Source organism: Oryx dammah, unplaced genomic scaffold (assembly GCF_014754425.2).
Source record: "Oryx dammah isolate SB20612 unplaced genomic scaffold, SCBI_Odam_1.1 HiC_scaffold_15, whole genome shotgun sequence".
Taxonomy (NCBI): Eukaryota; Metazoa; Chordata; class Mammalia; order Artiodactyla; family Bovidae; genus Oryx; species Oryx dammah.
The window spans coordinates 38,395,077-38,407,846 of NW_024070199.1; the positions used below are offsets into that span (position 1 = coordinate 38,395,077).

The 12,770-nt window shown below is 56.2% G+C and overlaps 1 protein-coding gene across 2 annotated transcripts; it reads left to right on the forward strand.

The window, feature by feature from the left end:
• Positions 1-58: 58 nt before the first annotated feature.
• On the forward strand, positions 59-11,771 carry TKFC (triokinase and FMN cyclase). Of its 2 annotated transcripts, none has more exons than XM_040255955.1 (18): positions 59-170; positions 1,536-1,651; positions 3,531-3,720; positions 4,676-4,786; positions 4,861-5,042; positions 6,325-6,403; positions 6,684-6,773; positions 7,383-7,417; positions 7,494-7,578; positions 7,665-7,754; positions 8,396-8,512; positions 8,836-8,955; positions 9,118-9,255; positions 10,188-10,294; positions 10,398-10,501; positions 10,618-10,651; positions 10,758-10,847; positions 11,216-11,771. In XM_040255955.1, exons 2-18 carry the CDS (start codon positions 1,649-1,651, stop codon positions 11,375-11,377), a joined length of 1,737 nt encoding a protein of 578 aa, XP_040111889.1. In that variant the 5' UTR covers positions 59-170; positions 1,536-1,648; the 3' UTR covers positions 11,378-11,771. The 2 variants fall into 2 exon arrangements, with proteins under 2 accessions (XP_040111889.1, XP_040111887.1); XM_040255953.1 differs by having other exon boundaries at positions 62-382.
• Positions 11,772-12,770: the final 999 nt, after the last annotated feature.

Sequence of the window (12,770 nt, forward strand, 5' to 3'; positions counted from 1 at the left end):
GACTCAAGGCGCCAGAGGCGGCCAACCAAGGGAGGCCCCGCCTCCTGAGGCCCCGCCCATTCTCTACGCTCGGAGCTTGGAGTACCCGGATGAGGGCGCCCCGTCGCGAGTCTTTCCGTACGGGTGGTGGTTCCTGGAAAGGCTGACCCGGACGAGCGCGGGTCGCAGAGGTTCGCCGACTCCTCCTTTTTCCCTGGAGCTGACCCGCAGACCTCATCCGTAGTCCGCTCCCCTCGCCCTTCCCCAGACCCGGTCCACACCCCCTGCTTAGCTCCAGGAGCCCTCGAGGCTGTTCCCTATTTTGGAACCAGAAGATACTACAGCGGCCCAGAGAGGGGAGGAAGGTGACATCAATTTGTGCACCTCCCAGACTAGAACCGAGGTTCGTACCTCCCTCTCCCTAGCCTTCCCAGTATCTCTAAACCCAGCCCTGCCTGATCCTAGAATGACTAGTCACTCCATCTCACCTGGCGGACGTCTGGGGGAGGCACTTAGACTGTCCCTTCTCTCCTTTGAACTTGTTTGTGTTTGAAACTTTGTGTTTCAAGGTCCCACCAGACCACTTCTCCAGCAGAGTTGGTGCCCCCATGGTCTGTGCAAACTCAGACCTCAAACACGAAACCAGAATTTCCCTGGTGAGAACCTTAGTGACCCAGGAAAGCAGTCAGTTAGCCCTGCAGCTTGCAAGCCACTCCACATCAGACAGGCTCTGCAAGGAGTAGAAGGAGAACCACGTGGCTTGGAGCACCTGCCAGAAGGCTGTAGAGGAAGCTGCCCCCATTTTACAAATGAGGAAGCTAAGGCTCAGGCAAATTGGTTTACCCAGAATCCCCTAGGAAATCAGAGGCAGAGCTAGGTGCTGAGGCTGGTGGGGATTCTTTCCATTGCAGAAAGGTGCCTTGAGCTCAAGACACCTCTGAACCTGGCTGAACCAAAAGGAGCTAAAAGGTCTTTGTGATTTACATATGTGATTTCCCACACCCAGGACTTTCAGCCTTGACTTTGGAGGCACTGAATTTATCAGTGGAAAGAACACAGGTTTTGTAGAGAAGCTGAACATAGGTTTGAATCCTGGCTGTTGTTGGAATGGCCTTGGACACATCACAGAGCTTGCTGGGTCGGTTTCCCAGAAGGAAAATAGAGCCATAGACTCAGCCATCTCCTTCCTGGTGAGGTGCCAACACTGACAAGAGCAAGTCTGTGAAGATCTTTAGGAACATATTCACTGCCTGTGTGCGCGTGTAATAGATGAAGTTACTCTGTGGGTAACTTTGCTCCTTGGTGATAAGGTGGGCACCACTCCTGAGCATAAGGCAGACGTGCCCAGCATGGATCTCTCAGTGTTCTGGCAGCCAGGCGCAGAATGTGAACCTTGGTCAGTCCCAAACTCTTCTCCATCCCCAGCTCACATTCTCGAGTTTGGACTTAGATCAAAGTCTGGGGAAGCTCCCTAATTACCAGGGTGCTGGAAGCATGACTGTGCCAGTAGGCTGCAAGTGTCTTCAGCAGTTCATGTTGTTACCCACCTCTTGCAGATTCTGCTTGCCATCTTCACTGTGCTCAGACCTGATTGCACCCACAGGATTGCCCATCTGCCAGAAGCTCAGTGAGACTGTGTGAGGCAAACTTCCTTCAGAGCCTCCCCATCATGGTGAGTCCTGTGAGGGCCAGGGCAGAGGAAGGGCACTGTGGGCTTGGGGCAGTAGGTGTGTCAGCCCTGGGCATGTTGCAGTTCCTCACTCCCTGACCAAGAGATGTTGCTGCCTCCTGAGCTTAACAGAGAGAGTTATCCTGTCTCAAGGCCTGACTTCCCTTCATTTCCCAGCTAGGCCCAGCCCAGTCTGTGGCTGCAGCCTCTGAGTCCCTCCAAGGCCCACATGGCCCTGGTCTGGGTCATGCGTTTAGAACGTTAACAGCTACCTACTCTGTAACAGACACTACCAGACACAGGAGTCTAAAAGAAGGACCTGTTGTGTCTTCCTGAGCCTTGGGCATGTGTGGGCTTGTGGGATCTACAGTGCAGGAGGCTCAATATGCCCCTCGGCATGCCGCAACCTCATTCTAGAACTGATCTGAAGCAAAACAGCCCTGGGCAGTTGTTGTGAAATCTCTTAGTCGTGTCCAACTCTTTGTGACCCCACAAACTGCAACATACCAGGCTTCCCTGCCCTTCACTGTGTCACAGATTGTGCTCAAACTCATGCCTGGGCAGACCTGGGTTCAAGTTTCAGCCTACTACTAACCAGCTGTGTGACATTTTACCGAAACATGACCTCTCTGAGCCTTTTTCCTCATCTGCAGATTAGTTGATGGGGTGTTGACCAGACCAGGGTCCAGGGGCCTCCCACATTTGCCTGTGGGAGGCAACTTTCCTTTCTTCTTCCATCCCCTCAGGCCACTGGGAGCCACAGATGGCACTGGCCCCTGACCTCTCCACTGGCTCTGGTTTGGGAATGGTTGCAAATCCCAGGCAGGGCGGACTGTCAGGGATGGCAAGGGGATCCATTCTCAGAGGGTGGTGGCGTTGGAGCTTGGGCTTGGAATTCAGACCCACCCTCAACTTCATTGCACATATTCTAGTCCCTGGCAGGCTCTGGGAGCCACAAGCCCATGCCTTCACTCGGGCAGAACGTCTGCCACTCTTAGCCTCCCTTCAGCCCCTGGGGAAAGCAGCATGATAAAGCCAAAATGGAACTAGCTTTGGAGCCAAGCTGACCTGGACACTTGCTGGCTTTGTGACCTTGGGCAAAGTCATATAATTCTGCCTGTTTCCTCACTGGGCTAATTTTACTCCATAGGGTTGTTGGAAGGTTGAATGAGATGTGCTTGAAAACGCTTAGACTCAGATCTAGAATGAGGTCTGGCTCACTGCCCTGGACCACCCCCGACCCAGAAAAGGCCAGAGTTTGCATGAAAGAACCAAGTTCCGCTGGACTTGGGAGAAGGCTCCGCTGCAGGCTGCCCTCAGGCCACCAGGGGGCGCTGGGAGCCCGGCCCTCTCCGATTCTAATTGGGCACCAGTTTCACTGTTTGGGACAAAGGCATGAGCCTCATGCAGCCCTTTCAGCCAGCTCTGGCTTTTCAGAGCTGGCAGTAGAAGGGACTAGCTCCCTTTTATTCAGTTTTTACTGTATAGGGGGCATATCCTGTAGTTCATTAAATCCCTGTTTTGCTGAGGAAGCAGATGGGTGTGGGACCTGTCTGGCCCCCACCCCTGGGACAGGAGCCCCAACTGTTGAGCCCGTTATTTTTTTGTACTGAGGACTCCAGTGCCCCCATTTTCTCTGTATCAAAGCCGTTTTTCAGGATAAATTTAAGCCACAGGTTAGGCACTGAAGAAAGAGGCACAAATTACTAAGTCATAGAAACATCCACCAGATAAAATGATGCCTAATTCAAGGAACCACTGTTCCCTGGAGTTCCTGGGCAGGTGTGGGCTAGGGGTCTTGGTCACAGCAGTGTGGCTGGGTAGGACACGGGTGTGTCCCTGCCAGCTACACCCAGAACCTCCTCCTGCTTCTCTCCCACAGACCTCCAAGAAGCTAGTGAACTCAGTGGCAGGCTGTGCCGACGACGCTCTTGCCGGCCTGGTGGCCTGCAACCCCAGCCTACAGCTCCTGCAGGGCCACCGCGTGGCCCTCCGTTCTGACCTGGACAGTCTCAAGGGCCGCGTGGCCCTACTGTCAGGTGGGGGCTCCGGCCATGAGCCTGCCCATGCTGGTGAGCACCCTGAGCAGAGGTGGGGGGTGGGCACTGGGCAGAGTGGACGGGGGCTGCTGGGAGATCTTTGGTGCCATTAGGAGGTTCAGGATGGAGCCTGGCTGAGAGTTGGAAGCCTGGTGTTGGCTCTGGCTCCCCGCTTCCTTGAGCTGTGATCTGGAGCCGGGCCTGGCCTCGCTGTGCCTCAGTCTCTATGTCTGTAAAAGCACAAGGTTGGGCCAAATGATCTCTCAGGCCTTTCCAGCTCTGAGTGTCAGTGATTTCACAAATCCTCCCTGCCTGCCAGGCCCAGCTGACCTGCCGTCTCCTCCTCCACGAAGCCTTCCTGACTCTTCCAACCTAGAGCCATATCCCTCTTCTGAATTCCCAGCCTGAATTTTCACATTCAAAGTGGACTGTCCTGGCTTGTTTCCTGTTTAGTGCCAGGCATATGGACTTTCCCTGAGAGCTCAGGGATGGGGGTGAGGGATGAGGAGGAATAGGGACCAGGCTTTTGTATCCTCTGTATCTTTCCTGTCTCTCTAGCGAATTCATCCATCCATTCAGCAAACATTCCTGAGCACCTGTGCTTGGCACTGTCTGGCCACCAGGGTCGCAAAAGTGACCTAGACAGACGAGGTACCTGCCCTCATGGAGCTTCTGTTCTCCTCTGGGAAGACAGAAACCAGATAAACACACAAATGAAAGAGATCATTTCAGAGCTTCTAAGTGAGGTAGGGAGGGCAGGAGAGCAGGATAAAGGAGCAGCGAATAGCTAGGGATGGAGTGAGTGACTGTTCAGTTGGGAGATTGAGGAAGACCTCTCCAAGGAGATGAAAGATCTGTGGAGCGTGACCCAGGTGCTCTTCTGCAGCAGGCACACAATAGGACTCACCAGGGCATGAAGCCCTGAGCCCCAGGGCCTGCAGGCACAGGTCCCCACCCAGCATCCTCTCCCCACCTCTCTCCATCACAGGTTTCATAGGGAAGGGGATGCTGACGGGGGTCATCGCAGGAGCTGTGTTCACCTCCCCGGCAGTGGGCAGCATCCTGGCAGCTATCAGGGCCGTGGCCCAGGCGGGCACAGGTAAGCCTGGCCTGCAGGAGGGGCTGCTGTGGGGAGGGCAGGCTCTGATGGGGCCCTGCTGGCTGTTCCCGCAGTGGGGACCCTCCTCATCGTGAAGAACTACACTGGGGACCGGCTCAACTTCGGCCTGGCCCGGGAGCAGGCCCGGGCGGAGGGCATCCCTGTGGAGATGGTGGTCGTCGGGGATGACAGTGCCTTCACCGTCCTGAAGAAGGCGGGCCGGCGTGGGCTCTGTGGCACAGTGCTCATACACAAGGTGAGGGTCCCCTCCTGGGACCCTAGCCCTTGGTTCCCAGGCTGCACCCAGCGCCAGACTTTTCCAGCCATCTGTCCCGCCCCCCAGGAAGCCACTGCTTCCCCAGTGCTCCCTGATCCAGGAAGGCACCCCAATCCCCATAACTAGCGCAGCCCAGGTACAGGCTTTCATCCTCCCAGCCCCTTCCTTACCCTCCCCTTACCCGACCTTCCATCACCCCATCCTGTGGCCCTACTCCCCAGGGCCTCAAAACCTACCTCCTCCTCCAAGCCCTGCCCTTCCTGTCTTAGCCTTGCTTTGGTCTTGCCTGCTTGCACCCAGGTGGCTGCCGCTGCCTTCTCACCTGGCTCCTCTGCCTGCTTCCTGCCCGCCCCTGCCCCAGTCTCTTCCCCATACCACCCCAGAGGTGTCTTTTAACAATGTGTCTCTGACCAGGCTGTTCAGCTACAGAAAGCATACCCAGGGTTCCTAGGGTCAGCACAGGCTTTCCGGTCAAGTGCCCACCGCGCTCTTGCCCCTCCTACCTGGCTTTCAAGTTCCTCTCCCATCGTTCTGTGGTCTCCTCATCCTCTATGAACACCGGTGCCCTGTTCTACTGGGCTGTGGCTCACCTTTGGGGCTTTGCTGATGCTGAATCTTTGGCCTTGAAAATCCTTCCACTGTCCAACCCCCCTTTAGTCTGGCTAACTCCTGCTATTCTGTAGAGGCCCACACCTGCTGTCTGTCCTTCTCGGAGGCTTGCCCTCTCACCACGCCAAGCAGGCTAGGACCCCCTGCCTTCAGCGTTCCCATAACCACTATCGCGAACTCCATCATCAGATTCGTCACCTCACATGAAATGTTCAGTCTGTGCTGTCTGTTTCTCCAACCCCTCCCCAGACCGAGTTCCTCCAAGGTAGGGACTATGATTTAGACACCTTTGCCCCTTTTCAGCACATACTAGATGCTTGGCAAGAAGTGGGTGGGTGGCCAAAGTGAGCCACAATACATATGTCATGGAGAAAGGACTCTAGACCAAGAGTTGGGAAACTAGCCACCAACTGGCTGTGTGACATTGGACAAGCCACTTCCCCTCTCTGGGTCCGTTTCTCCATTTGTAAAGTTCCTCTGGCTCTGGGATTCTTAGAGTCCTGGCAGTTGCCCTAAATACGGCGGGCCAGGTTGATGCGGCAAGACGAAGAGGTTCCCTGTTTCCAGCTAGAAGCTCAGCCCCAGCCTGTCTTCTGCCCACAAGTGGTACAGTGAACCCTTCCCCATTGGGGGCCTGTCTCTGCGGGCACAGGTGGCAGGTGCTCTGGCCGAGGCAGGTGTGGGACTGGAGGAGATCACAGATCGGGTGAGCGTGGTCGCCAAGGCCATGGGTGAGTGCCAGCTCAGGGCTTGGGAAGGGCAGGGGAGGTCGAGGCCCACCTTGGACCGGGAGCAGGTTCCCCGAAGCAGCACAGGAGGCCTCCCAGGGGCTGTGGGAGGGTTTCCTGGGAACAGCAGCTTTGGGTGCCTGAGCAGGGCTTCTCTTCCATCACTGAGATGAAGAGACCGGCAGCCTGTATCAGTGAAGAGACTTCCAAGCTTGCTGCTGCCCAGCTGACGCCTGATGCGAGGAACAGAGCAGTCATCCCCTTCATACCTCATTTCTCGTAGGAACCCTGGGAGTGAGCTTGTCCTCCTGCAGCGTCCCTGGTTCCAAACCCACTTTTGAGCTTTCAGCTGATGAGGTGGAGCTGGGCCTGGGTAAGCTTGTGACCCCTTGGGCTCCCTGGGTTTTTCCAGCATTTTCTGCCCTGGGAGCCATCTACTGGGTCCTGTGTGCTCACATGGAGCCATCGCCTAGGGGCTCTGAAGTTTTTTAATTGGGCCCATGAGGCCGCTCTGGCCCAACCTACCTGATTTCTACCAGCCATTGCCCTCCGCACCCAGGGCTTCGTGTCCCATGCACCTCCTTGCCCGTGCTCCCACCGTTCTCTGGTACCCACGACCCTGCCAAGATGCAGCCCTTCTTTCAAGGGCAGTTCTGGGGCCACCCCAGCTACAGAACTTCCCCTCTTCCTCCCCTGTGCTTCCAGAGTTACCGGCAGAGGCCTCATGTGGACTCTGACTGCCTCTAATTAGGCTACTTCACTAGTTGGAAGTTAAGTAAAGCTCTGGCTCTCTCCACCACCAAGCTGTAGCTCCCAGAGAGCAGAGACTGTGTATGTTTCACTATTCTATGTCCCCCAACCCCACACTCCCCAGATACACATGCCTAGCCTAGTGTGGACCACTTAGAAAATGCTAGAGCAGAACAAGCTGAGCGAATCCCCAGGCTCCAAGCGGGTCAGCAGTGCTTGTGTCTGTCCACAGGGATCCATGGGGAGGCTGGCGTGCACCGGATAAAGGTAGGTGGCCTCCCCAGCGCAGGCTGCCCTGAGACCAGGGCCCCCGACACAGCTCACTCCCGGCTCCCCATGACAGATGGCGCCTGCCGAGGAGATCGTGGCGCTCATGCTGGACCACATGATGAGCTCCTCCAACGCGTCCCACGTGCCTGTGCAGCCCGGTGAGGGACTGTCACACTGTCTGCCCACCTTGCCTCCCCGCTGGAAATGGGGCCCAGAGTCACCTGGGTGTCGTGTCCACCCACAGGCTCCTCAGTAGTGCTGATGGTCAACAACCTGGGTGGCCTGTCATTTCTGGAACTGGGCATCATAGCCGACGCCGCCGTCCGCTCTCTGGGTGAGCCCCACACTGGAATCGGACCTCCTGACCCCCGAGCTTCCTCCTGCCAGCCCTTTGAAGCTGGATGTAAGAAAGGCACCTGAGATGGAGCCTTGCAATGATGGTCCGGAGCACGGGCTGTGCAATCAGTCAAGCCCGACTTAGATGGCTCTCTGCCACCTACTTGCCAGGAGCCTTGAGCCTGTTGCCTGGTCTGTAAAAAGAGGATGGTAATAGTAGCTGCCTTAAAGGTTGTCATGAGGATTGTTGTTGTTTAGTCGCTCAGTTTGTCCGACATTTTTGCAACCCCACGGCCTCCTCTGTCCATGGGATTTCCCAGGCAAGAATACTGGAGTGGATAGCCATATGAGATTTAACACACTTAGCAAGGACATGGGACCTGGTAAGAAGAACCCAGTAACTGAGACCTGTCGTTACTCATCTGCCCCCATAGAAGGGACGCCTCCAGGGCATGTGGTCATTCAGGGTATCTTTAAAGGAAGCCTCGAGGAAATCTGACCGGCTCCCTGCTGACCTCAGGGCCCCAGCTCCCAAAGTCCTTGTTTTTCTCTTACTCTGTTTCTTTCTCTTATGCTCTGGGGGAAACTGCCCAGAAGCACTTCCCTTCTTCCTCACACTCTCATGCTCTGGTACTGCAGAGGGCCGCGGGGTGAAGATCGCCCGTGCCCTAGTGGGCACCTTCATGTCAGCTCTGGAGATGCCTGGCATTTCTCTCACCCTCCTGCTGGTGGATGAGCCTCTCCTGAAACTGATAGGTGAGACCTGAAAGCTGGGGTCAGTCAAACCAGGGCTCCCTGGAGCTGGAAGGAGCCAACTCCATCAGGGCTGACCATGACAGTTAGGACCCTGTGGAGAGGCCCTTCCTGACTTCCCCAGCCTTCCCCAACTCTCACTTGGCTGTGGAGGAGTTGGAATTAGGCTCCTCCCCCAGGGGCCCTAATTTCCCATGTACACAGTCAGCACTCATTACCCACTTACTGCAGTGGAGGGAACCAGGCCACCAGGTGGGGAGTCCAGGCCCTACTTGATCCGTGGCCAGCCGACCCGTCTCTGAGAAGAGTCATCCTGCTGTCCCCAGATGCTGAAACCACTGCCTCAGCCTGGCCCAGCATGGCCAAGGTCTGGGTGACTGGGCGGAAGCGGAGCCGGGCCGCCCCCACGGAGCCCCTGGCAGCCCCTGACTCCACTACTGCAGCAGGTAGGGGCCATGCTCTTGGGGGAGGTGGCCCAGGCATTTGGCCTGAGGCCTAAAGGCTGCAGTGTGTGCAGAGGGGCGTGCAGGGGCCCTGGCGCCCACACCTGCACTCTGGTCACATTCAGTTGTGAGAAGAGCCTCTCTCCTGCTGTCTTCCCCTTGCAGGTGCAGCCTCGAAGCAGATGGTACTTGTGCTGGAGCGGGTGTGCACCACCCTCCTGGGCCTGGAGGAGCGTCTGAATGCCCTCGACCGCGCTGCCGGTGATGGGGACTGTGGCTCCACCCACAGCCGTGCAGCCAGAGGTTGGTGCCAGGACCCCCCTGGGGCAGGAGATGGGTGGTACGGCACAGTCACGTGGAGATGGCGGCATTTCATGAGTCAGAATGACTTCAAAAGCATTTGGAGTACTAACATGGGGCTGGCAACTGTTACTTTGCCAAAAGAGGTCGTCACAAACTTAGCATGCTTTTCACCTGTTTTCATAAAGAGATACTTCTAGCACTGCAAATCTTTCACAGTGAATAATAACTTTGAAAGTCACTCAGTCATGTCTGACTCTTTGCGACCCTATGGACTATATAGTCCATGGAATTCTCCGGTCCAGAATACTGCAGTGGGTAGGCTTTCCCTTTTCCAGGGGATCTTCCAGATCCAGAGATTGAACTGAGGTCTCCAACACTGCAGGTGGATTCTCTACCAGCTGAGCCAACCACAAGGGAAGCCCAAATAATAACTTTAGATTATCCTAAAGGGAAACTCATGCCCTTACTCTTTCTCAGCTTACCTAGATGAGGCAAAAGTTCTGAATTATCCAGCGATTATCTTGTTCAATCAAGAAAAATATACTTAGTGCTCACCATGGGTCAGGTGCTGCCCTCAACTCTATGGATACAATAGCTAGAAAAACATTAAAATCACTGCTCTTGTGGCTTATGTTCTGGTAGGAAAGAAAGACCATTAACAAGGTAAATCAGTAAAAGACGAAAAAGAGGGAAGCGAGGAAGCATCATTGCCTGCTCAGTGACCACCAAGGTCGCCATCGGTGACCTGTCCCCGCCCCTCTCCAGATGCAGCAGGACAGAGAGGGGGCCGGGGAGTCTCTTCATGTTGCTTCCCTCAGCCTCTCCTAGTGCCCATTCCTCCCGCCTGGCAGTGAGGCCTGGGTACTTGGTTGGGGTCCAGGCAGACAGGAGGGAAGGTCTCTGAATTCCTTGCCATCTCTATCTGCCTACAGCTATTCAGGGGTGGCTAAAGGAGGGCCCACCCCCGGCCAGCCCTGCCCAGCTACTCTCCAAATTGTCCTTCCTGCTACTGGAGAAGATGGGAGGCTCCTCAGGGGCGGTGAGTGCCAGCAGCCCCCAGGGGTGGAAGGCTGACACAGAGGGGTTCTGGGTTGGCCGAGGCCCCAGGCCAATACCGTGCTCAGCATCCTGGTCCTCCTCAGCTCTACGGCCTGTTCCTGACTGCAGCGGCCCAGCCACTCAAGGCCAAGACTGACCTCCCGGCCTGGTCTGCTGCCATGGATGCTGGCCTGGAGGCCATGCAGAAGTGAGCCAGGGCCCAGGGCCCCAGACCGGGAGTGGGCTGGGGGTGGTGGTTGATGTCACCCACCCCCAGAGTGGTGATTGCCTGCAGTGAGCCTCACTAGTTCTCTTCCCTGCCAGGTACGGAAAGGCTGCCCCAGGTGACAGGACTATGGTGTGTATCTGGCCCAGGCCTTCCCCCTTTTGAGCGTAGAAGCCCTGAATGCCAGTCTTAGTGGCAGGGCCTATCCTCAGCCCCTCTCTCTCCTCCCCCTGTCCAGCTGGATTCTCTGTGGGCAGCAGGACAGGAGCTCCAAGCCTGGAGGAGCCCAGGGGCCAATCTGCTCCAGATTCTGACCAAGGCTGTCAAGGTGAGTGAGGCTGGGCCCAGCCACCCAGGGAGACAGACTCAGAACCACCAGGCTCCCATCTCCGTGCTACCTTGAACAAGTTCATATCCTTTCTGTATTTTGCTTTCCTCCTCTGACAATGGAGAATACCCATCTCAGAGGGTGGCTGGGGACTAGAGAGATACATAGGGTCCCAGCACTAGGTCTGGGACATAGCAGGCCCTCAGCAAATGGTGTCCCCTTGTCCCTGCTAGTGGTGGGTGGGCAGTGACCTCTCCACCCTGGTGACTGTGCAGAGGGTCCTGGCAAAGCTGGGACCCCAGGGTCCATGGCAGGAAGGAAGCCTGACGGCTCCTCTTTGAACCTGCTCCCACACCCCCACCCCTCAGAGTGCAGAAGCCGCAGCCGAGGCCACCAAGAACATGGAAGCTGGAGCTGGAAGAGCCAGTTACATCAGCTCCGCACGCCTGGATCAGCCAGACCCCGGGGCAGTGGCAGCCGCGGCCATTCTGCGTGCCATCTTGGAGGTCTTGGAGAGTCAGGGTGTGTGAAGGCCTCCATGGGCCTCAGGGCCTCTCTCACTGCTTTCCCCAGCAGCCACTGTCACTCCTGCCTTCTGCCATCCTCCCCTCCCTCTGGCTCTCAAGACCTGTCCTCTGCATTCAGCAGGGTCTCCTCAGCCAGCCTACAGATCCTCCACTGCAGAAACTGCAGGCCCAGGGTGGGTGTCAGTGCGTTCTCCCTCCTTGGGGAGGGGGCAGTCCTAGGGTCACCGGGCTCGGCCTCCAGTTAACTCTGAGCTTTAATAAGACTTTTCCCTGGGTGGCAACACAGCCTTTAACTGGTGATGCTAATTTGGTTTTGAGACTCCCCGTGAAAGGTCTCCTGCACACGAACTGAGCCAGTGTGGAAAAGCCAGCCAATAAACCACACTGAAGCAGAAAAGCTGTGCTTCCTCTGAAGGACCTTCATCCAAGCGTGTGAACAAGTGGGCCCACTGATGCCCTGAGGCTCCGAGCTCAGCCCCCATCTCCTCCCACCTGAGGCCCAAAGGCAGGTTCTGTGCAGGTGGGCCAACTCCACTGGGACCCGCAGTCTGTCCTTCCGGTGCACACACCACCCCAGACGGGTGTGCTTTTCTCAGCACTAGACTAAAAGAACTCACAGATTCTTCAGAAATCAAATGGGCAGGTGTGTCACCAAAAGGAAGACAAATCACCATACTCTCTTAAGGATCAGCAGAATAGAAACAAACCATGGTTAGGTTGGCCCCCCGTCTCCAGAGCCATCACAGACAGCCCCAGGGGGGGCAGCAGGAGGGGCTGTGGGGTCAGCATGGTGCCTGGTGGAGACATACAGTGCACCCCTGACCCCTGCTTGGCACGGGGGCACAGTTAAAGCCATTGGTGTGACTTACTTTAGACACTGACATGACCTTGAATCCTGGTCCTGTTTCAAACTAGCTACACAAACTCAGGCCTATTTAGCCTCTTAGAATCTAAAACCAAGAATGGTGCCCACCTCATAGGCACGTGTGCTGAGTCACTTCGTGTCCAACCTCTTGCAACCCCACGGACTATAGCCCACCAGGCTCCTCTGTCCATGGGATTTTCCAGGCAACAGTACTGGAGTGGGTTGCCATGCTCTCCTCCGGGAGTATCTCCCCAACCCAGGGATCGAACCTGTGTCTCCTGATCTGCAGGCGGATTCTTTCTGCTGAACCACCAGGAAGCCCCATAGGCACACAAAGGATTCAAAGGAACCAGTAAAGATAAAGGGCCGGAGACCATCTAGATGCTCACTCACTGGGGGTTGCTAGCATCCCATGTCCGCATCCAGCTCCTTCCAAGTCCTCTGCTCCACCACTAGATGGTCTCAGCTCGTCACACTGGGACCACTTATTTTGCCCAAACTTGATTGCAGGCTTCCTCAACACCTTGGCTT

Bases quoted from the DNA above. Each gene is read 5' to 3' on its own strand.
- TKFC (XM_040255955.1), top strand. The intron at 10,502-10,617 runs GTGAGCCAGGGC...CTTCCCTGCCAG, and splicing joins GGCCTGGAGGCCATGCAGAA to GTACGGAAAGGCTGCCCCAG. The intron at 10,652-10,757 runs GTGTGTATCTGG...CCCCCTGTCCAG, and splicing joins CCCCAGGTGACAGGACTATG to CTGGATTCTCTGTGGGCAGC.